This window comes from Podarcis tiliguerta (assembly GCF_965153285.1).
Source record: "Podarcis tiliguerta genome assembly, chromosome: 1".
Classification (NCBI taxonomy): Eukaryota; Metazoa; Chordata; class Lepidosauria; order Squamata; family Lacertidae; genus Podarcis; species Podarcis tiliguerta.
Window position 1 is genome coordinate 83,435,793 of NC_139534.1, and position 25,233 is coordinate 83,461,025.

Genomic DNA, 25,233 nt, shown 5'->3' on the forward strand with positions numbered 1-25,233 from the left:
AGCATTTACACATGTGCTCAGAGATCTGCATTGGTTGCCAATTTGCTACCGGACCAAGTTCAAGGTGTTAACATTAGCACATAAAGCCCATAACAAGTTGGGACCAGTTTACCTATGAGGTTGCCTTATGCCACATCTGCCCACTCGACCACTTCGATCAGCAGAATTGGCACTACTACAGGTGCCCCGTAACACCTGTTCTACATTTAAAAGAACTTGATCATTCAGTGTGGCAGTGTCCACACTTTGCAACAATTTTAATCTGTTTTAGTATTTTAACTTTTGTATGTTTTAAAGTAGGGTTTTCTTGATTTTACTGTTTTATCTTTTGAGGGGTATTTTGTTTTTGTTTCTTTTGTTTTTTAAATCCCAATCAAGTGTTTTATCAATTTTATGAAATAAATAAAAAAAATAATAAATGAATCCAGAAGTGTCAGCTTACAAGTATCAAATCTTTCAGAAAACCATAAATGCTCTCTCATCGGAGTATTAAAGAGCTTTTGAGGGCTATTGGCTGCATGTATGTAAATAGATAGTTAGACATCATTAGCAGAGTGTTCAGTGTGTAAGGAGGATTGTCAGCTCAGCCAGAGTGCCAACAAATGCATATGACTTGCACATAGGATATTAATTTTAAAAAAGAGACTGCTTGGAAGCTTTGCAGTGTTATAGGAGAAACTGATGTTTTTCACTTAGTCTGCATTTGCTAAAATAAATATTGTGGTCTAAATGTCTGCTGCTAGAAATATTTGTGTAGGCAGAAACATTATTATAATTCTCCCTTCTTATCCAATAACTTTTCATTAACATTTAACTCTAAACTGATGGTTTTTAAGCTCAAGAAATTTATGCAGAGTGGGTAAAAGTTACAATGTTAAGAGTTGATCTCGTTTCCACTGCTATTGCCACACCATATTCTACAACTTGAAATTGCGGTCACCTCTACAGCATCCTCACTTCACTATTGGTAGTTATACCTATATGACGTTTAGATAACACATGAATCTCTAACACAATTTATTCCTGCTCCTTAGCAATGCCGACAGTAGAAGGATATTAATTTAGTGAACTTATCTCTATTTAGATGCAGTGCAAAAAATAAAAAATAAAAAAGTTTCCTTTTTCAATCTGAAACGATGCACAACCTGCTAAAGATGGATATCTATCTGTCTATCCCAGCCTTCCCTTAAAGAACGTGGGGGTGACACATCTGGCCTTAGCCTGTTTCTTCTCACTATGACCTTTTGAGGTAAAACTAAACTAAGATAGTGCCTTAGGTCACCCGCTTCAGTAAACAGGATCTGTCTGTTAATTTCTTGCAATTGTTTGGAGTTAAGGAAATATACAAACACATACAAAAATTAAATTGTCTACTACTGAGAGCGACTAGAATTTTTGTTTAGGTAAGGAACTTATATTTAGGTCATCACAGTGTCACAGAACATGGCTCTAGAAAGCCACCATTTCCTCCTCTCATTTTCTCTTGTGTCTCACTAGATACTCACATGGCTCCGTTCCTCTTCCATCTCATCTGATTCATACCTAGCCTTTTCTGGAGTGTATACCTTATTGCCCCTCTCTGTAGCTTGCGTGTATTTGTGTACACACAAAGTGTGTGTTCTGCCACTGAACCAAGGCCTCACTAAGAGTGCTAGTAAGAATTAATTATATAAAACATTTTTTAGTTTTAACAAGGGCCACCTTGGAGTAGGAAACTGAAATGATTATATTTCCAAAAGCTCTCACTCTGTATTTCTTGTTTCTTTTGCTCATCTGGGCCAATTCCGCCTTTCTTAAAACCCCTCCAAGGTAAACTTTCTTTTCATAGTTGTTTAGTGTGGTTTGGAAAGGGGTCCAGTTTTCCTAAGGAAGCTGTCTCAGGTATTATGTTTGGATGCCAGCATCTGAAGTGTGCAGAACTTTATATGTTCTTTTGGAGTACTCTGTAAACTATGAAATCAGACTCTCCTAGCAGTGAAAATGGACATCTGACCATAATCTCCATCAACTGTGTTTTCAGGAAACAGAGATGTTTTCATGTACATCTCTTTTATGTGTACCTACTAATACCATATGATGTCAGTCACAGAGCAGTGAAAGGGATCTCTTAGGCCTGATATCAGTGCCACAGTACTAAGATCAGCGAGAATGTCTCCTTGTGAGTAAAAGGCAGAAGAGGGATCTCTTGTCTGGTCTTAGTGCCAAGCACCACAGTGCCATGATTGGCAACGAGCCCTCTGCCTGCCTTTTCTGTAAAGTGCAGACAGAGGGTTCTTTCCAGTTACCCCCTTCTCCCAGATCTGGAGTGCAGAGGGCTGGGAGTACCGAGTGAGTTACTGACCTGCTTGCCTGATGTGTTGGAGTGCATGTATGAGTGTTAGAGAGTGCTGAGTGCTTGGTGTCTGGTGATGTGTATTTGTAACAAAGGGAAGATAGAGGTACATACTTTTTTCCCCTTTTTGGGGGGGTTGTCCCATCTACTTTTGCCCCATCAGTCATTGGAATGTGTGCATGCAAACACATGCACGCACCCAGAGAGAGAGAGAGAGAGAGAGAGAGAGAGAGAGAGAAGTATGGTTTCCCCACCCCTGTATTAAATAATGATGTATGTTCTTAATGCTAGTAGTATTCAAAGTCGTACCTGTATGTCAAGGTTGTGTGAATTAATTGGAGTGTCGGAATACATAGGATGAAGTTCAGTGTTGTGCAGTTATAAATGTTGCATCAGTGCAAGCATATCAGCTTGCGAGACAAAATTATTCCCTCTCCCCTCTCACTGCATGCTGTTCTTGGGTTCTCCCACAGCCATTTGTGAGAGGAGGAGAGAGGAGAACAGTCTCATTGTGCAAGCAGACACCCATGCGTAGGGCTTCCACTGATAGGGTTTGTCAAGTGAATCCTTCCCATAGTTTAATTGTCCTGCTGTACTCATGGCCTAGTACATCCATAGAGCACAAGGACTTGATTGGGGGATGGGGGGGGGGTGTAATAAAACTGCAGGTGAGATACAGCAAAAATGCAAATAAAATCTTAGATTTTGTTCTTCTTCACAGAAACTGTTTGGCCGAAAGTTCGAGTGCCACTAAAGGTTGTACGGACCACAGAAAACAAGTTGAGTAACCGCTTCTTCCCCTATAATGAGATTGAAACGGAAGCAGTGTTGGCCATTGATGATGACATAATCATGTTGACATCAGATGAGCTGCAGTTTGGTTATGAGGTAAGACGGCTTCTGCTTTTTGCATGACTTGAGTTGATTGAGTTAAATGCTTCTGGGGACAAATCCTCAGCTAAAATGTTCTTAACCTTCAAGTAGTGCCATGATGCATAATCAGCATAAAGTTCTTGCAGCTATCCAGGAAATGTTGTTAATCTTCAGAAAATATTATCTTTGCATTTTGCTGCCCTTGCTCCCCAGCATGGAGGGAGGATTAGTTATAGTTCTTTTCCAACTCATATGCAAGGTTAGCACATAAAGATGTGTGCCAGAGAGCCTGAAAGATGAAACTCTTGGACAGAAGCAGAGGGGAAACTATATTTGTATTTCTCTCATGATGCTTTTTGGGGATTTCCAAAACCTGTCTTTCTGTGGTGCCCGTTTAGTCTTCTACTATAAGCAAAAGTTTGTCTACAGCACATTGGATGATTATTATGACATAGGCCTCCCCAAAATGCTCAGGACAGCTTAACATAAAATAGAAACAAATTAAATATACAATAACCATAGGAATGATACCATAGAATATGAAGCAGCATAAAAATAAGTCAAGAGCAGAAAATAAAACAGCACATTCCACAACCAGGATGCTACCACTGAAAAGGCCCTATAACCACCTGCCACACCCTACCTGGCAGGAGTCCCTGGAGAAGGGATTCGAAGATCCTGGAGTGACTGCTACAGCTATTACTAGCCCTCATCCAACCCACCACTATGTCTAGATACTGGTTTAGGGCTTGCATGGCCACACAACAAATTTCCTAAAGATCATCCCCAACAGCTTCATATTGGGGGTGTGAGTGTGCCCAGCAGTACTTCACAACACAGCTGCCTGTGGCAATCACCCAGTACCATTCTCTGAAACTAACCCCATAGATAGGAGCCAGACCACAGAGTCTGTCCAGGATGATGCCATCAAAAGGAACTAAGAGCTAAACCAGAAGCAACAGGGTCACACTCCCCTTATTCTTATCTCGATAATGGTCATCAGTCAAGGTGACCAAGAGCAGTGCAGTCCTGTCACCAGGCCTGAACACAAACTGATAAAAGGTATAGAAAATCTGTATAACTTGCAACCCTATTGAGACTCTTCTCCCCCCAAAAGAACATTAGCATCCAGGTGGTAGCCAGGATGAGCGAAGATCGAGAGAGTACGTGCAAATTTCATTGTTGCCAGTACCTGTTGGCACTGCTGTTGGCAGTGTCATCAGGCCACGTTAATTTTGTGGTGCCCTCCAAGGGTGTGAGGTTCACCATTCCTGGAGTTCAGCATTGTGGAAACTATAGAAATCAAAGAAGTTGACAGTGCTGAACGTTACAGAATAATTTAGGAAAAGTCATTGGGTTTGGCTGGAAGTTGAAGGTGTGAGAGGAGAAGATGAACTCATGTCAGAAAGCTTGTTTTTCCTTTAAGCGTGCAGGTTATTTTTTTTTAATAAGGGGGATATTGTTTAAAGTGGCAGAGAGGGAAATGAGATGGTCTGGATCCTCAAGTAAGAAACTAAGGAAGAATTAGAAAGGAGTGGGTGAACTAACAGTAGCTTAGTACAAAAGTGCTCTTTAGATTTTTCTCCATAATCATGAAGAACAAGCTTAAGACAGTTGACATTATATGGAGTTGGTTTGACAGTTGAAATACTGACTTAAACAATAATAAAATATATGTGGAAAAAAGAGATTTAAGTATGCCATATGTGTCTCCAGACAGGGAGGTTCTCCCATGGGGATTAGCAGTTATATGAGCAGCCGAGCTTATATTTTCTTCTTTTGGGGAAACATGGAGGATGGAAGGTTACACTCAAACAGGAATGTGGACAAGTACAGAACAGCTGTGTATTCACAATGGAAGGCTAGACAAATGAACATGTAGCCTGCTCTGGTTCAGAACACACCAGGAAGGACAGAGTATAAGTTTTCCTTTGACACATAAGCTTTCAGAAAGAAGAGAGATCTTGACATGGGACCGCTTTCAAATAAGCAGTTTCCTTGGGCAAGTCTCCAAGAGGACTGTGGCATGTTGGTTTGAATAGACGTGGCTAAATAATCTCATGTGTCTGGACTGCTGGCAAAGGGCATGGTCAGCTGTAATCTGGGGAATTGGCTGGAGTATCTGTATATGCGTTGTTTTTGTGTACTTGAAGAATTTGCATTCTAAGTGTGGCTTAGATTCGGTAAATCAAAACTTACAACAAATTGTAATAATATAGACCATTTAGGAGAGGAGGATATAAAGGTAAAATTTGTTAAGAAAAATCTGGGAGAATGCAAGAACCATCAGTGACTTGGCAGGCCAAATGCCTATTATTGAAATAGAAAGGTCTCCCCAAGGTGGCAAAAAGCCATAAAGAAGGGCGCAAAATAAGCCCCCTAAGGATGCCCACTAGGAACGTGCTCTGATGTGTCCCAACCAGCCATATCTCTGATGTTGGGGCTCGGAGGACCTTGGACATGGGCAGGAGGAAGCTGCAGCTCATATTTCACTTTAAACGTAAGAACATCAGAAATTATACCAAACACGCACTGACCACTCTTTCCATATATAGGTCACTTCACAGTGGCTCATGTTAAAGAGGCTAAGTTAGTTTCTCAAGGCAATATAGTGATTCAGTGACTGAACTGGGGATCTGTAACTCCCAGTCCCACATTTGAACTTCAGGGTCCATTTTACCTAGTTTGCCTGACTTATGTTGGCCAGATGCTTGGATTGTGGAACTGCCTGAATAACAGAGCCTGGATAGTCTTTGTGCGAATTTGCTGCCATTTGGACAGAGCTTCCTCTGATTTGGCAGACACATCTGAGTCTTGCAAAAGCTGTTTTCCTCTTAGTGTGTTTAAAATAGTAATAATCACAACAGCCACCAATTTATAGAATAATTGTAGAATCCAGGGCAATGCCATACATGTGGGATAGAAAAGAGCCCTGAAACATATCTGTTTTAGCACAGCCATGCTAATTTTTAATATTAACCGGGGAGGCAGGAGGGAACTGAATCAAACATCCAGAGTGTGGCAGTTCCTTTTTCATGCTGTTTCCTCTATAAGAGCATGAGGGGAAGTGTGTATAAATGCAGTTCCTACCTTCAACCCGCAAATCAGTGACTGCAGATCAATCTTCCCTGGGCCAGAGTGTCTTTGACTTGCTTGACAGGCCTGAGCTGGCTACCAGATGTTTAACTTGTCCTCGGCCTGTGGTAATTTATTTATCTGTTTATGTATTTCACCAAGAAAGTATCTGTTGCATTTCTGAGCAGTTTGCAAGGGAATTCTGAGGGAACAGTAGCAACATATAATGTTACCAGGAGGGTTTCTTTTTTAAGTGTCTTGCTTCAGTCAGGAGAAACATTTGGAAACGTGATGTTGGTAACGTTCTTCCTCTGCTTATTCTCCAGACCTTGTTTAAACATGTGGCTGAACTTTCTAGCAGCACAGACTTGTCTGGCTGTATCGATTAGGCTCTTTTTATAAAAAGAAGAAGAGAAGGGGGGTTACTTTGATCTCTGTACACTTTCAGCCATAAAAATTAAAGTAACACTCAAAAGTGTCAGACATTTTTTTTACTTGTTAAAAGTGAACTATTAGGGTCCCTAATGATTTATTGCATGGTGCAAAACTACTGAAGCAAGAGCAATATAGCCCCTATGTGCTGTTTAATTTAAGGAGGCATGCGAATATCTATGGCTCTGTGACTTGAAGTGGAAGCTTTGTGAGAAGTAAGAGGACAGCTTTTCAGCATTGTGTTGACAGAAGTACTGACAGATAGTGTTCTGTGCTCTTAAACAGTTAGGACTATACAACATTTCTACCCATTCATCAGCTGTTTCTGTTCCCCTTACAAGAAAGATAAAAGCAAAAGAGCAAAGAAATGTAACATGGATTCAGCTGAACATAATTTTTGAAAATGAAGGCGAAGCAGACCAGTCTTGCTCTAAACCACATTTTTCATTTTCAACCTTTATGCAGCTGGAAGCTACCTTTCTTTAACCATGACGTGGTTGTGTTTAAAATTTCTTTGTGTCCCAAAATATACATTTAATATCAGTTGTAGTGCTTATGAATCTCTCTGTTTATCTCTCTGTGTTGGGAATTGCCCGTCTTGTGTTCTTTGTGAGAAGCCAGTGGCTTCAGCTCTGCCTGCTTCTGTACACTGCTGAAAAAGAGGGATATCTCTTGCTTGTTCTTGTAGCCCAGCTTGTTTGTAAAACCAACACACAGGGGGCGACAGGCATGCTAAGCTCTACCCCCATCACTGTGACTATATTCCTTGTCCAAGACTTGGAAGGCAACCTCCCAAAGTGGAGATCCTCATGCGCTCATGGCATCTCCCCACAGAGTTTAGAACCCTGAAAGAGCCATGGTGGTGATAAGGGGGAACTTACTGTGCTCATCCCTGCTTCCTTATGAGCTCTACATGTGAATAGAATGCCTGAGGCAGGCTTATGTTTCGCATTGATGCTAAGTGCCTGTTGAGGCTGAGCAAAGATTTCTGCTCTTCTTGCCGTTTAAGGTTTAACTTGGCACACTTCCTGTATATTCATAGAAAAACAAGTCAGGCGTGGGGCAAAGCCAAAGTGTCAGCTAGGTATGGAAAAATGTTTGGCTGCTGCTGTTGTCGTTTTTACCTAGTTCTAATGCTCTTCGACATGTAGTTGCTGGACTTACACTTTGCCATTCTTCTGCTACGGTAATAAAGCGAGCACTATGTCCTATATGAGCAACAGCTGTTTTCCCTATTAATCTAAAGTTTAGGCTCAAAACTTTCCTATGAGCATATTTTCTTAACTGTTCATAGAAGAATGTATGCTGTCTTCAACATATGAGCATGTGATTACCTTTATATGTGGTCACCAGTTAGCACTAAAACAGAGACTAAGACTGCCTTTATCACCCATTCTAGCTCAATCTTTATGCATTTCTGGTCATGAAACTGTGGTTTGGAGGCAAGGAATGTGATGTCTGAATGGAACCTGGGTTTTGCCTCTGTTCCTAACTTAGAAGTAGTAAATAGCCCATCCTTTCGGGAGCCTCTCATAAGTATGTTTTGGGTGCTTCAGAGCAGAAGAAAGGTGGAACAACTCCAGCATCTCAGGGTAATTTTAAGATAATTTATGAATAAATCAATTTATAAGCTATACTACAGACCTCCTTATATTTCAAAGCTAAATTAGATTAGCTTTATCATACTTATACAAGCAACTTGTATAATTTTTCTGAAATAATATAATTTAGCACGATAAGCCTTAAAATGTTTTTATTTCAATTTCACTGCCCGGTTCCTTCCTCTGCTTCCATTTATTAGACATACTTCAGTTTACATCAGAGTGTTGTGATGTTCGTAGTCTCTAATACATGCACTATGCCAGTCAGCTGAAACTGTCTTCACAGCTGAACCTGCCTATTTTCAGCTTTCTTCCCCAGTCTCTCTTTAACCATTATCTCTTCTCTTCCCCTATAGCTGTCCTTTTCAACCCTCCCCCACCTCCAAGTTTTTCCCTTAAGTTTCCTATCTGGCCTCTCATTATCTGATCTGCCTTTATGGCACAACACTTCTGCACTGGTAGGTGCAAAGAGTTGCAAACTCAGTGACACTGTAGCAACACTTCTGCAGGGCAAAGAAAAGGATGGGACATCATAGAGACTGCAAGGAGAGCTGCTCGCCATTTTGCATTATAGGTCTTTCCATAGGGTCAGAAATAAGGGACTGATGCTAGATCCTTGGACAATGCCAACAAAATAAAAAATAAGGGTAGAGAAGAGGGGAAAGCCACCAAAAGAATGTTTGGAAAATGTTTGGAAAATGTTTGAGAAATGAAACCAGGCCAGGTTTGAGCTGTGAAACCCCAGATTCTGTGGCACTAATGTATGACTGACAGCATTAAAAGCAGGGAGAAAGAAGGAACCGAAGAGCAGAAAGACAGGGTGAGAATCTTTGGGTTTGACAAGTAAGATTCTTGTGTAAGATTCTTGTGCATTTTCATCAGAACTGTCTTGGTTGAATTATCGGGATGTAAACCATATGAAATAAGTCAAGAAGCATTTATCAGAGTGAAAATGGAGACACCAAATGTAGACTGACCACATGAGAAGTTAGCTAGCTCCTTCCATTGTTTCTGATGTTTTGACTGTGATCTGTCAAAACCGATCCACACATTATGTGGCAGTCATGTTTAATGTGAATACACTGGTGATCACAATGTTTAATGTGGTGAGCACTCAGAAGCGTCAAGGCGGAGATGCACATCTCCTGTCACTTGTGGGCAATAGTGGAGATGAATTAACATTGGTACATATATAAGAACATAAGAAGATCCCTGCTGGATCAGACCAAAAGCTCCATCAAGTCCAGCATTCGGCAGTGGCCAGGCAGATGTTTCTAGGAAGCTTACAAGCAGGTTATGCCAGAAACATCCCTCTCTTGCTATTACAGATCAAACTACTTGCCCAGCATTGCCTAGTCTGACTTGTTTGACTTCCAGTGGTCCTTCAGGGCCTCTAGACGAGGTCTTTGCCATCACCTGCTATCTGACATCCTTAAATGGAGATGCTACGGCTTGAACCTGGGGCTTGCCTGCTGTTGAGCGTGTGCTCTTCCACTGAGTATGCTCCCTCTGCAGAAACTGCTATTCAGTGGCATACTGCCTCTCAGTATTTACTTACAGGCATACACAACTTCTTCCGTGCTTTACAGTGCTCACTGTAGTGAACAGTGGTACATAGGTGAAGCACACCTGTCATATCATCCCTAAAATGTCTGATTAGTGCCAGTAGCATTGCTTGTGCCAAGCAAGGGAAACACCTATGCTATTTTCAAATGTTCACACATACACATACGTTTTGTGTGTGTGTAAATTGTAACCACAGATAACTAAACAATGCACTTCACAGATAGAACTTCCTCTGTCTTTAAATGGCCTACCTGCAATTTGTACCACCGTATTATTGGGCACGTGCATCTTTCCTTTCCTGCTCACTCAGGGAAATGTGTCTTTCAGTAATGTAGCCAGCACTGTATGTAAGGGGTGTATTAATGATGACTTGTCCCTATTCTTGTCAGCTTGTGTTTTGATCTGGTAGTCGCTAGCAGAGTAATGAAGTGATAGGAATAAGCATCTTGATTGTATCCAGGTGCCAGGAACAAGGCAAGTGGAAAGAAACTGTAGCAGCACTGCTACCAAAGCACCTAGAAAGTTGTTGAAAAACATAAAAAAGTTCTCATGTATGTCCAAAAGTGACTTGAGCCACACTAGGAAATGATTCATACAAAACTACTAGATTTTACTAGATTAGTCCATATAAAAACTGTTCACCTCATGATCAAAGCATTTGTCTTAACCCGCCTGCCCAAAGTCTAAACATGAAAGCTGAAATTGTTTTCTGTTTATTTTTGTAATAATAAGCCATATTTGCACAAACATTTTTTTTTCCATTTTTGAAAGTGCATATTGTATGAAGTACTCTTTGTGAAGATTTATTGTTTCAGATTACTGTGTCACTAGGATATTATTTTTTTACTCACTCCAAATGCAGTATCACAAACTGTCACTGTGGTCACTGACTGAAATGAAAAACAGTCACATCTGAAGCTGTTTGGGGGAGCATATGGTAGGTGAAAGGAATTGAAGAAAGTGAAATAGGCTGTCAGGAAAGACTGTTGTATGAATCAACCATTTAATCTCGAATAATCCTTTTGCAAGGGAAATGAAAGCAGATGACTGCTTAACACAGCTCAAGAAAACAACCTAAATGTTTCGAAGACACTTGGTTATAACATCCCATAAGGATGACAGGCTGCCTGAAGAGTCTTGATCCCTGTACTATATTGATGTGCAGTAGAGTGATATTTAGCAGCCAATGCCAAGTTGACAGAGGGACAACTGAAAGTTGGCTATAGACCAGAATTGGGCAAGGAGGAGTAGCAGTGCTGATGCCACAGTAGGGGGTGGGGGCACACCCACCATTCCCACAAGAACAGATATAGTAGTAGTAGTAGTAGTAGTAGTAGTAGTAGTAGTAGTAGTAACAATTGCTTTCAGAAAGGCCCAAGGAGAGAGCAGCTGCTGAAGCAAACATCACAAAATGGGAAGGGGAAGGTTGGTCAGGGGAGTTCTGATTTACACCATTGTAACCTGCGGCAGACACTCTGTATTTATCTCTAACTGTTATTTTCTGGGGTGGGTGGGGGGACAATATTATTAAGCCAAATTGTCCAGCTTTTTTGCGAATACCATTAGCATAACACCTCAGTTATACTCTGCAGGTATGGAGAGAGTTCCCTGACCGGCTTGTCGGATATCCTGGTCGCCTACATTTGTGGGACCATGAAACAAGCAAGTGGAAATATGAGTCGGAGTGGACCAATGAAGTTTCAATGGTGCTCACAGGAGCAGCGTTTTACCACAAGGTAAGAAGTGACATAATTCTGAAGTAGTGGGTTTGCATGTGGCATAGGGACAGAGCCTTGTATGTCAGTAGTGGATGGTAGACACGTTATAGCATAATGCAGGTGTCGGTGATCTTCCTCTGATGTCCTGGTAAAGGCAGATATGAAGGAGAAAGAAGCCACATTCTGTTGGTGGATGCCTTGGAATAAAATGTCTATCTGTCTGGAATATTTGGATACAGACTCAGAGGTATAATGTTATGGGTTTTTCAGCAGAGGGGAAGGGCTAATATGTTTGCATACAAGCGCCTATTTTTATTCATCTCTGCCCTTGAATGGCACATTCCATATTTTAAAAATGTTTTTGAAAGATTCATTGATTTGAAAGAAGTTCACCGTGTGACATTAGGAAGGCTCAAGCCCAGACATTTCATGGCCATGTGGTACTTGTTCTTTGGATCTAGGCTCCTGGCACAAATAAGATTATCAGAAAAGGTTTTGAGCGACATTTACAGTGGAATGATGAGGTAATGCTTGTGTTTCCGGAAGCCACGCCTTGGTTTCTGAATGTTTCGGAAGTCGAATGGACTTCCGGAACGCATTCTGTTCGGAAACCAAGGCACGACTGTAGTTGGTCCAGCGAGTTCAAATTGCGGCTTTCCGTTTTAAAATGCCATGTTGGATCAAGTATCTAAGCTAGTGAAGAGATTAGGGAATAGCACAGTGGGGTGGGAATACATGTTGGGCATGATACACCTCTAGTGGAATTGTATCTTCAAGGCTGCCTGCTCCCATGTACCTGCTTGTGTACTGCACTAATCCTCACAAGTCCTTCTCCAGTTGCCCCCATAGTGGTGACCAGGTGACCTTTCCAGTAGTGGCATGCCCATCTTTGGAATACATTCCTTTAGCGCCCACTCTCTCTGTGGCACCAGGCAAGGATCTTTTACATTTTTAAAATAAAAGGTATTTTAAAATGCCACCTGTGTTTTGAGCACGCGCACCTCTCCAATTTTATTTTTCTGCTGTTTTATTTTTATTATGCATTTGTTTATTTTTAATTCTAATTTTGATTCTAACTTTATTATTAATTCCATTGTGTTTGTACTCGGAGCATGTATAAAATAAAAGTAATCATAAAATACAGTTGATTCCATCCAATGGTGCAAAGGCCAACCTGAAAGGGACTGCTGCAAGGATGTGGCATAATTTTTTGTGCAAACCTCTGTTAATTCCCAGTGGAACCTGCTCACTTAACTCCCATTCCAGTTTAAACCTGTCTTGGTTTTTTATGGTTTAGGAAACCTGCAACTGCAGCAGATATTCACAAATATTCCTTTTTTTATCTCAAATCGCTTTTCCTTTCTGCAGTATTTTAACTACTTGTACACATACAAAATGCCTGGGGACATCAAGAACTGGGTGGATGCTCACATGAATTGTGAGGACATTGCCATGAATTTTCTAGTGGCCAATGTTACTGGAAAAGCGGTTATTAAGGTAAGCTTTGCTTCAGCTGTTTCTCTCAGACATGGTAATGTTTTGTTTTATTCATGCCATTTTTTTTTAACCCCACCCTTCCTTCAAGGAACTCGATGTACAGGTTACCCCTTACAACAGCCCTGTATAGTAGATTAGGTTTAGGCTGAGAGACAGAGTGACTAGCTCAGGGTTACCCAGTGATCTTCATGACAAAGTAGAGAGTTGAATCTAGATCTCCCATATGTTCCCAGCTATTAGTTTTGGACAAATGTCATATGGATTTGAGGAGTTTGAGACATTTTGGTTGCATAAGGAGGTGTTGATCCCATTAGCTGTGATCATTCTGACCAGACAAATGTTGTGTTGGGTGGGGTGTGTGTGTGTGGAGGGGAGAGCAAGTTAAACATTTTTTGTTCAAATCACTGAGCAAAATTAAAAGGAGGGAAATGTGTCCAACCCGATCCATCCCTGTCTATCTTAACTGGCAACAGCTGATTTATAGGAATGCTAATTGCAGGAATGTTAATTGCAAGATCAGTTTTTAAATGAACTTTTATCCCTGAATTAATTTCCTGACATGTTTCAACACATTTCCTTGGCCTGGATGTTCACTTTGTCTGCTCATTTCAAAGTGTGTCAACTCGGAATGAGATTTAGAGGCCTCCAGGCATTACTTCAATTAGCAAGGTCTGCTTTCCTGCCTGTCCATCATCATTTATCCAGACCGGTGGCTGTGTTTCCTAGAAAAGCCTTAGAAGATAAAGTGTGTGTGTGTTTGCTGTGAGAGTTTCTGAACTGTGCAAGGGCACTGCAGAGTCATTTGGCACCTCGCTGCAGTTGGGAGAGCCTTGCAGAGTTTGCCAGTCAGCTATTAAGTGAGCAAAGTGTGTCTGTTGGATTAAGGTTACGGTGAAGTATGGGAAGCTATATTTCATCGCTCTTATGGCTGCAAGAACAAATGGTGTTTATACAGGGACCTTGGCAGTGAGAAAACAGTCATTAAACAGGAATTAAGGAGCTTGTCATCGCCACTACTTTCCACTTACAGAAGGCAAAACCCCTCCAAGCATTTTTTATTGGGTCACTGTGAGTTTTGCAGTCAGCTGGGCCAGATGGAAGTAAGTGGCATAGGTTCTCCCCCCCCCCCCTTCGAGGGTTTGACTTACAGTACAGATATGTTCAAGGGCACTGTGCTGCATTTCTGAACGCCGGGGTTAATGTTTGTGCTGTGACAATGTTGTGTTGACTTTGCACAGGTGACCCCAAGAAAGAAATTTAAATGTCCAGAATGCACAGCTATTGATGGGTTATCACTAGACCAGACACACATGGTGGAAAGGTGAGTGTGCCATCCTGTTCCCTTTGCCATTTCCAGTGCTTAATCCATAAGAGTCTTTGACGTTAGGACCAAATCATTCACTGCTTTTATTTACAAAAACATGGCTACACAGATCTAATTTGCAAAGGCAGTTTTAGCATGAGACAACTTGCCCGTTACTTATGCTGAGAAGCTAGCTGATTGCATCCCGAGCCCAGCAGGTCTATTGGGTTTGAATATGTACTATACACACATAGGAGCACAGGCATCCTTGTGCTTAATAAGACGGCATGTCAAGCAATAATAGAATTGTTTCAAGTAAATTAAAACGATGAACTTATTAGAATGATAGAAAACAAAAAATAAAATTATAGGAAAAAGAGAATGATCTGAGCTCAACACTTTGGAGGTGCAGCCTGCATTCATATTTTAGCATGAAAGCAGATAGAAGTAAAACACAGTCCCCTTTTGCCTATCTCCTTTCATACTTCCTTAATGACTCAATTAAAAAGCATATTTTGCTACCTTTTGAAATAGGGTTTAGTGGTATTGAACTGATTTCAACAGGCCTTAACTGTCAAGTCTACGTTGTCATGAGAGAGGGAAAGTATGGCATATTAAGAATAATCTGAAATGCATACCTCTAAATGAGAGTAACTGAGAGAAACAGTATTATAGTGCAAACAAATTACCTATTGTGTTATATTTCAGAATCTTGAGCTCTGTAATTCTGGATAGAAGGGCACCCAATCAGAAGAGAAATAGCTATTTGAAGCACACTTACCAGACATCTACACACTCCTTCCTTTATAATGCTTTGCAACTATAACAATAGGGATATTTTGTATTCACTTTGTGCTCTTTCCATCGCAATGTTTCACTGAGAAGTTAAGAGATCACTGTTGAAATGAACACTGTCACAGGCTGTGTGAAGGACTGATTTATGAGAAGAGATTAAGACAAATATATATAGCCTCGATAAGAAATTACTAAATAGGTATAAGTCTTCAAGTATTTAAGAATGTAAACACCAGGCATGGTGATAAGTTATTTTGGGTGGCACAAGGATATATAATATGAAAAAAGGGGATTAAATTCAGGAAAAGCCATCAGGAAGTACTACTTAATCATGACATCTTATGCTATAGATTAGAATAGTTTCCAATTGGAGGGGGTGGATTCCTTAGGAACTTAAAATGTGAAATGAACCTTATCCTTTTCCTCCTGTGTGGGCCCTCTGACACTCTCATCATGAGTCTTGTCAATGAACAAACTAGGCTGTCACCTATGTAGCACTATGTTCCACATTTTAACCAGGCCCTAAACTGTCTTCATTTCCTTCCAAGCAGTCTTAAGACAGGACTGCACTAACTTTAGAGGATTCAGAGGCAAGATCTAGTTGCACAGTATTCTTCATTTTCAATTTAATATCATAGCATTGAATCCTCTTGTCCGTGGCTTAGATCTTATTTTGTGTTCTACCTCCCCTGTTGGAGGCAACATTGCCTCTACATACTGGTTGCTGAGAATCACAGGTTGGTTGGTTGGGTGAGTGCTGTTGTGCTCAGCTTCTGCACATAGGCTTCCCATGGGCATCTGCTTTTCTACCGTGAGAACAGAGTGCTGGATTGGGTAGGTTTGGCCTGACCCAGCAGGCTCTTCTTACATTATCATATCTGGCTTCTCAGATTTTCAGGCTTAGGTATGGTTCTACTGCTGTAGACTTAAATTCCTCATCCGCACCACTTCCACAGCATATCTGAATGAGATAATAGTTATGAGAATCATCCAATGTGGGCGTTGGGTGCGTGAATGGGCCTGTGGTACTAGTCATGTTTCTCCCATCATTTTGGGCTGATGCATTTGATCCGGATGTGCTGTTCACGCCTTTAAAGGTAGAAAGCACATTTGGCTTTAATGTCCATTGTGTTTACGGGATATCATTTAATTTTCATTTCTGTCAATAGCTTTTATCATGCAGATCCCCTCCCTCAAATATCAAGTTGACATTAATTTCATACAGGATATTAAAAGAGCTGCTGTACTGACATTATTCTTATTTATTCTTATAAATAAATCTCAAAGGAGCACAGGGTGGTGCACTTCATACATATTTGTGTGTTCATTTTGCAGGTATCGAACTGAATATACTGCACACAAAATTAGTATCCTAGCATTTATGTTTTTGTCTGTTTTGGAAATCCAAGTTTCCAATCCTAATGCTTACTGAGAAAAACTTTCAGATTTATAGGCATTGTTGATTTCAAGCTAGTGAAAAGTTTTAAAAGTTTCTAGTGGCCTTATGGAAGGGACACTAATACCCCACAATGGACATCATCCTCCATGGCAATATTTTCTTGCTTCCCTCAGCTTACTGACCACTTAATCATAATTGCCATGCCCTTACTTCCCTTGTTACTTTACCACCCTATTCCTTACTTAAGACTTTCCCCATCATAAAACTGTTTCCCACTATTTGGCATTGAATGAGTTTTTGCACCCTTTGTATTAGCATGCTCACTGGAACTTAGTATGTTAAACATCCAGCACAGTTTACCAGGGTACCTTGTAGACACCAGAGTTCTAACAGTTATATTCTTTCAGATGAATTTGTTCTGTTACTTACTGCTAACCCCGTGGGGAGATGGGGTAAAATCCAATATTATTAAATATGGATACTTTATTTCACTCAGTTGGACAATGAAAATAAACCAGTCAGTTTCAGGTTTGGGTTTTAAAGTAATGTTGTATTTCAAGCTCTCAAGTACAATCAGTGCTGTAGAGACCCTAAAGAGAATGCTTGTTTGTTTTTAGGGGAAACCCTGTTTCCAGGGAATTTTAAAAATAAAATAAAAAATCCAAGAACTATTTCAGAATGCCTTTTGGTTTCTTAACTGCTTATTTTTGCAAGGCCTGTTCTGAGCCAAATTCAACCTGACAGTGGTTCTTTAAGAGCTATGTTGGCAGCTAATCCACCCTAGTTTACAACATGTACATTGCTTTAAGAATGCCTGGAATTCTGGTGGGGAGGGAATAGGGAATCTTTGACCTCTGTGGAAATGTGCAGCTGACAGCATCTCCTTTCTCTTCGCTACGATTAAATGCTTCAGTCAAAGAGCTTCACATCTTTGCCAAATCCTATATGGTATGAGGCTCCGCCTCCTGTTTTGTGCATCTGACCAAGTAGGAAAATGCATGCAATAGTTTGCTAGGTTTAAGGTGCCAATGGCCCCTTTACTGTACTTCCTGTCAGGAGCTCGTCCTACACTCAAGTAGGACCCTGGCAGAGACACATGCCCAACTGGCATGTTCTCTCCCTCCTGGTCGATCGTTCAGGAGCTTCAAAAGCTTTTTTCAGCCCGAACATCACAGCGACCGATGCCAACAGATATCGGCACACTTAGGGATCCACAGAGTGTTCGCAGTTTATGTAACAGACCTCAGCAACTCAGCATTTTGGCTAATCTACTTTATTTACATATAAACACACACGGAGCACTGCAGCGTGGCTCCCTCTCTCTCTAACATCAGACAGCAAAGAGAAAAGGGACAAAGGACAATAGTCCCACTTCACGGAACACAGCAACACAAACATCCTGTCTCCATCACTTCCCACTCTGTGGAGTCAAAACATACACCGCCATGTGATAGGCAAAAATCCCATGACTGCAGTCATGGAGCAGGAATTCTAACACTTCCTACAACTTACACAGTGACTCCTCCGAACCCACTTGTGTGCTCACCACCCCACATGTATTTGATGTACAGCTCTGGGAAGACTAGGATCTTCAGACAGCAAGATTACAGATGCACACCTTAATTATGAGAGTAAAGGAGAGTCCCTAACTACCCAAGCCTGAAGACTGAGTGTAATAATTTGCTACAGGAGAAAAAAGAAGGGAGGGAGTATACCTGATCTAGGAGCAAGTGGTGTGCAAAGTCAGGAATAGCGGGCTGTGTCTTCTGTGTTAAGCTGTCTCCTTAGAATCCTGTGCCAGCAAAGTTACAGTATTCCTTGCCCATTCTTTGGTTTGTGGTCTAGGGAAGCAGAAAGCTTTATCCATAAGATCGCAGAGCCAATAGGGGGTTCTGTTGGAGGTGTGAGCTACCAAAGCACTTAAAATCTGAGGTGTAAATACAGTTTTGAGCTAATTCACCTCAGTGGATAGGAGAGGGGCCTTTCTGGATGAGGGAATACTATAAGACCTGTATTCCTTTGAATCATTTGAGGGTTGTTGGGTTTTTCTTCGCAAATTCCTGTACTTTAAAAGCATCCTGCCTACTTCTAAAAGGCTAAATATAATTAAAGGGCAAAGGCCAAGTTATAGAGGAAAGTTTTTGCCTGGTGCCTGAAGATAATACAATGATGGTGCTAGGTGACGCTCCTTGGGGAGAGCATTCCACAAATGAGGAGCCACCACAGAAAAGGCCTGTTCTCATGTTGCTACTTTCCTGACCTAAGATGATGAGCTCAGGGTTCAGACTGGTTCAAATGAGGAGAGGTGGTCTGCAATATATTGTTGTCCTGGATTGTTTAGGGCTTTATTGCTCACAAGCAGCATTTTGAAATGGACCTAGATTGGCAGCCAGTCCTGTCGGGGCCAGGATTGGTTTTATATGTTTAAACTGTCTTGCCGAAATTCTGCACTGACTGAAGTTTCCTAATCGTCTTCAGAGGCAGCTCCACATATAACGCTTTGCAGTGGTTAGGCTATCCCTGCCCAGATAGAGGCACAGCTGAGCATCCAGATGAAACTGATGGAAGGCACTCTGTGTCACCAAGGCCATCTGAGCCTCAATCAACAGCAAAGGATGCAGAAGTACCCCCAAGCTACGTATCCACTCTGTAGTAAAAAAAAAAAAGAGCAAATGATGTAAAAAATCCACATTGGCACCCAGTGTTAACAGTATATAGTGTTTTAAGAGAAGATTAAGTTATAGTAAGCTGGATAGTAAGTGCATAGCTAAACTTAGCATATTATAGTGAAACGGATCTGTTGCTAAGCAATGCAATTGTTTCTTTCCCTAGGTCTGAATGCATTAACAAGTTTGCCTCCGTCTTTGGGACCATGCCTCTGAAAGTGGTGGAACACAGGGCGGATCCCGTCTTGTACAAAGATGACTTCCCTGAAAAACTGAAAAGTTTTCCTAACATTGGAAGCTTGTAAAGAATAGACGCAAGGCCAATTGGATATTGGGATCCAATACACAAACAGTGACTGGTGCCGAGCATCAGGCCTTGGAGAAGAGTTCCTGGGCGCATTACAAAGAGGATGCAGAGGTGCCTCACTCCTGGTGTAATCCAAGCTTTTTCCATGGACAACACAGGGCAAAGAATCAAACCACATGCTGCTGCCACCTTGCTATGTGGGTCTACTGAAATGCCATACAAATATTTATTTGTTCTACAGACCTTACATTCTGACAAAGAGTTAAGCACAAACAATACAGAATCCTACACACACACAGTATTTTTTCCTCTAAGGGGCATTGGTTGTCACTTAAATCTATTGTGGAATCTATTATGGAAAACACTGCTATCTCTCCTAAGAGCTGCTTTCTGCTTTTGCTTCGTAGACCCCACATTTCTCTTCTATGCAAGCCTGGTTTACATGCAGCCTTTGAGATTTGTGATTAGGATTAACTCTTGTGCAGATATGCTAGGGTTTTTTTTTTGCTGAGTAAGATTAGAAAAGATGATTGGCATGACACCAGACTTATACAGGGGGCGGGGAGATAGCAATTGGAGTAGAATAAATCATTTCCTTTACTCAAATTACTTCTTCATGAATGCGAACACATTTCATGTTTATTTTCACAGAAGAGAAGACTGCATGCTTGACCAGCCTCAGTCCCCTTTTCTTACTATGCTGAAACATTTTTTTCAGTTCAGATGCACGTGGTCAAGACATAAACCTATTCAGCATCTAAGGACACACCTATTCACAGATAGGAATTTGTTGGCACTTTTTAATGAAAATACATTGTATGTTTTACTGTATTTTGTTTTTTTATACAGTGCAGGGTTAGCACTTCTGTAACAATTTCTAATAAACAAATAATACAACACATGCTTTACATGCAAACGGGTTCAGTCCCTGACATCTCAACATAGAACAGGGAAGACTCCTATCTGAAATCCTGGGGACCTGATGTCAGTCAGTGGAGGAAGTGATGGGAATGCACTTACAAAATAGTACATCAGAATGAGCTGGACTGAGTAATGAACAGACATGCTTTTGAATTGCACAGACCTCTTTAAAAGGTAAAGGTACCCCTGCCCATCAGGGCCAGTCGTGTCCGACTCTAGGGTTGCGCGCTCATCTCGCTCAAGCGGCCGGGGGCCAGCGCTGTCCGAAGACACTTCCGGGTCACGTGGCCAGCGTGACGAAGCTGCTCTGGCGAGCCAGCACCAGCGCAGCACACGGAAACGCCGTTTACCTATAAAGCGGTACCTATTTATCTACTTGCACTTAAGAGTGCTTTCGAACTGCTAGGTGGGCAGGAGCTGGGACCGAACGACGGGAGCTCACCCCGCCGCGGGGATTCGAACCGCCGACCTTTCGATCGGCAGGTCCTAGGCTTTAATTGGAATAACATGTATAGATTGATTTATGTTGAGTTTCTTTTTTTCTTGAGCCAGCACAGCAGCAGCTACTACCCAAACTAAAGATAATAGGCATAAGTTTATGTTCATCTAGGTGAGGAAAGAGTTTTCCTCTTTGCACCAACGGTATGGCGTTCCAGTATGTTGCATTATGAGAGATTAGCACGTCTCTCTGAAGCCCGCTCCACTGTTGTTTTCAGAGGTTACTCTTATTTACAGTGTCTGCTCATGCTATTTACCTAACTGCAAGCTGTATGACAAATGCTAGGAACCTTTTTCATCCTTCTCACGTGAGTCTGAATGAAAGAAATTGAGAATTGCAGAGATTCTCCCCCACCCCCAGTATCCTGGTGAAAAACGGGCTTGCTCCTAGTCAGGGTGATACTGATAGAACACTGGCTGGAAGGGGGTGTTTCAACTTCAAACTCTCAGGGAGTTATAAATTAGACTATTCCGTTCATCAGGGAAGACGTGTTTTTCCTACATATTTTTTTCTAAAGTTTTCCAGATTACATCCTCTGCTATAACTTTGACTAGAAAATAATGTTAGATGATGGAGGATTTGCTTATTTCAAAACACCAGGAGCTTAATTTTGAGCCACAAAGAACTCTTCAGTAGAATCTGATTTGCAAAAGGCTTATCACTGTAACTAATTTTGCATCTGTTCTGAGTGAGATAGTGGGCAAAGGACTCTCCTTCCTTCTGGTTTAAGCGTGCTTCATCTAAGCTGGTTCTCTTTTCCTTGGTGCAGCATTTATTAGCGGTGACTGCAAGAAAAGTGAGAGTGGGCCGTTCTCTTTTTTTACCAATGAGAACAATCTAACTACTTTTTATGTATGTTTCATTATAAACTATCATCCCTGCCCCTATAGTTTTAAAAAACCTTCCTGTTCCTTTCTTAGGAATACAGTGTGCAAGTTCTTTAAAAAGTTATCTTACATATATTGGTGTTCCATAATTTGATTTTCTTTATCTGGGATAAGCTCTACTTTTAAGCTGAACTGCTGCAGAATCTATGCCCATCTTTGCAACGTTTTATGCCCTTTTAATTCTTGCCCCCATTCACAAGGCCTTAGTTTGTGTATAGCAGTTAGTTGCTCCTAATTGTAAAAATTATTTCACAATACTTCTACCATTAGAAGGTATTTGTGTCCACCAGTGTGCAGTAGGTGTAAAGTTAGGGTAAACGATTACCCTGACTTCCTTTCCATTTTTTGCAAAATTGCAGACAAGACCAGATACATATTTTTAAAATAAGGAAGAATATCTGTTCCCTAAGTGCCAGAGATTTTAAGACACTTAACAATTCATAAACCTTTGTTTCATTATAGGGCTCATTTCATAACCAATCCATTTATCTGTTTCATCAGTTAACCGCCAGCTATCTTTGACAGCTTCTTCTTTATCTCACCTCTTCCACAATCCACATTTCCTAAGCTATGATAAGGATGTGGATATCTCAAACATGGTTTACTAGTTACCTTCTCAGGTGTTACTAGATCAGTATATTATTTAGGTGTTTCTGATACACTACCAGTATCTCCAACCTGAAACACCATCCTGTTCCAACTGTATGGAATAGGTTTTTTCTGGAAAATGTGACGTTTCAATGTTACCTTTCAAGATGTCACCTTTGGTGATTCCTCTTTGTGCCACTGATAGTTCTTGACTTCTAGTCTTAGGGTTCATCCACACTTTCATTTGACCCATGTTTTTTGTTATATTACATATTGATCTCTTATCCTGGGTCCAAGAGCTGCTCTTTTTCCTCCACTGCTTGCTCCAATTAGAACCCGATGCTAACTGCTGAATCAGGTTTTACAAGATCCATCTCCCATTTGGACAAACAGGATTCAGCATAGCTACTGGTACAGTCCCATACAGCTTGGAGATGTTCTGTATATTGAATTAAGTATGCTGAAGAAGTCTCTTACGTGAGCTTCCCTTTGTTCCCGAAAGAGTTACTGTGTCATCATGTTATCACCCTAAATGTGTGTATTTCGGCTGTAGTACGTTAATGCATATTTTCATAAAGGCTAATCGTACATAACTGGGAGGGTAATTGTATCCACCGCCACAGGTTTATCAACTGGAAGATAAACTACGGTAAGTGGAATTCTGATTGGCAAATGGTATCTCATTTCACACATGGCATTTTTAAAGGTGCACACTAAATGTTAACTGCACATCTGAAAGTGAAAAATGTGAATGCAGTAAATGGGTTTGTACTTTTGTCAGAGGGCTCCTTGTTGAGTGTACACTCAGTAGCAAAATGAGTGTACGCTCACACTTCCTGCTGCCTAATGTGAAAACATTCAGAAGCAGGCTGAAATATCCCTTTCTTACCCACCTAGATTTCAGAAGCATTAAGTGAACAAACTCTTTGAAGGAGTTCCAGTGAAGGTTGCTTTTTTAAAATAAGTCTTCAACCAGTAAAATGTGTCCCAGGTATGGTCCTAAAACATTTCACAGCTGCATTTATATTGGAAACCTTTTTTTCTTCTACTGTCTGTTAGCATTCTTTAATGACATTGTCCAGGGACCACTTTTCCCCTGTGTGTGTGTAAATGCGTTTTCTTTTTAAAAATTAAAACATTTGTAAATACAATGTGCCTGAGTCAATTTATTCTCTTGATTGTACAACCTGAGGGGATAGTAATCTTAACCATGTATCAAAGATGACTTGTGATTTGGGGGCGGGGGATATTTTAAAAGAAAATATGCCAGAGTGTGTACGTTCTGTTTTACTCACGGAAAATTTCACTGTGGGTTTTAGCAGCTCTACTCTGATTCTTAAAACAAAAAACAACACATAAGCAAACACAAAATCTACACTGAATCTTCTAAAAATATCAACTCTTCAAGCATCTGTGGCTTTTAGCAAATAACTTTATTATGAATAGATGCCACATCTTTTTTATTTTTTAGAAGCAGATGTTTTTATTCTACAGGTGAGAAAACGGAGGGTCTTGAGCATGGTGTACCATATAAGGCTCAGGTGGCAGCTCATCTGGCATTATATCCCAGAGTTGGAGGTTAGAAATTATCATCATCATCATTTATTTTCTAATCAACTTTTAAACAACTGTCTCAATGTGATGTGCACTGCAGATAATATTAAAGAGTTAAACACAAAAACAAGCAAATACATTTAAATCTAAACTAAAACCATACAAAGTAGATGCAAGGTAGATGGACCTTTCTTGCTGCTAGCTGGTGTTTGGTATAGCAAGGTACTGCTGTAATCCTTTCACAAACCCTGTAAAATAGGCCAGTATCCCATTACAGCAGGGGTGGTGACCCTGTGGCCTTAGCCATGGGATATGATGGGAATTGGTGGCAAACATTAAATGGAGAGCCATCACATCCCCGCTCCTACATTACAGGTATGGAGCTGTGGCTTGAGAGGCAGTAGCTTGTCAAAGGGCCACCTCATCTGACTACAGGCTAAACTAACATTTGAACCTGGGATTTAGGGCACATACCTCTTTTTTTTAACCAGTGTACGATACTCACAGTCACTGCAGCTTTGCACTTCCAAACATGGGTATGTAATCTGTAGTGTTAATGTGATTCTAACTTCCCTTCCCCACCCATTCACAATCAACGCTAGAAATGAATTAACCTCAAAAGGAAACACACAAATTAAAGCCCATTTAGTTTATTTTTAAATCAACATTCTCTGATACTTAACAGCTATTGAAGTTGGTGGGACATAATTTAAATCCAAGGGTGTGTTTTTTTTCTTGCCTGTACTTTGCTCAAGGATAGAAGTTGATCAGAGGATGAGAAAAGCAAGGCCAATTGAGGAAACAGAAATATAGAGGGGGGTATATGTGATTTGTGTACTTTTCAAAGCCTGCACAGTCTTGGACATAGCAATCATCCCTTTTCAAACAATAGTTTCTGTGTTCCTTTAGTCTCATTTCATTAAAAGAAAACGTAACCTAGTGCCACAGACATGTATGATATTTAGTTTAGTTAAACTGCAGAAGTCTCGTTTTCTAAGGAGCTGAGAAAAATAAGAAATTACAAATAATTGCTAGAACTCAACTTGAGCAAGCGAGGGCAGAGATGGTTTTCCTTCACCTTTTTCTTGGGACTACAAACTATACTGACATTCCCTCAGCACTCTGAATCTCCTCACCACAGCACGTTAAGCTGAGCTATATACATTTGAGGGGGGTAGGATTCTGTTTTCCCAAAAGCTGTAATTTATACACACATTTGG

The 25,233-nt window shown here is 40.8% G+C and overlaps 1 protein-coding gene across 2 annotated transcripts in view; it reads left to right on the top strand.

Moving 5' to 3' along the window:
* Positions 1 to 23,610, top strand: part of EXT2 (exostosin glycosyltransferase 2) — an 86,729-nt gene extending 63,119 nt beyond the window's left edge. For both annotated transcript variants that reach the window (XM_083432647.1, XM_083432646.1), the window contains 6 exons: positions 3,054 to 3,220; positions 11,472 to 11,615; positions 12,966 to 13,094; positions 14,333 to 14,415; positions 19,424 to 20,659; positions 20,976 to 23,610. In XM_083432647.1, the coding sequence (XP_083288773.1) occupies positions 3,054 to 3,220; positions 11,472 to 11,615; positions 12,966 to 13,094; positions 14,333 to 14,415; positions 19,424 to 19,562 (662 nt within the window). In that variant the 3' untranslated portion in view covers positions 19,563 to 20,659; positions 20,976 to 23,610. The remainder of the gene's footprint in view (positions 1 to 3,053; positions 3,221 to 11,471; positions 11,616 to 12,965; positions 13,095 to 14,332; positions 14,416 to 19,423; positions 20,660 to 20,975) is intronic.
* Positions 23,611 to 25,233: the final 1,623 nt, after the last annotated feature.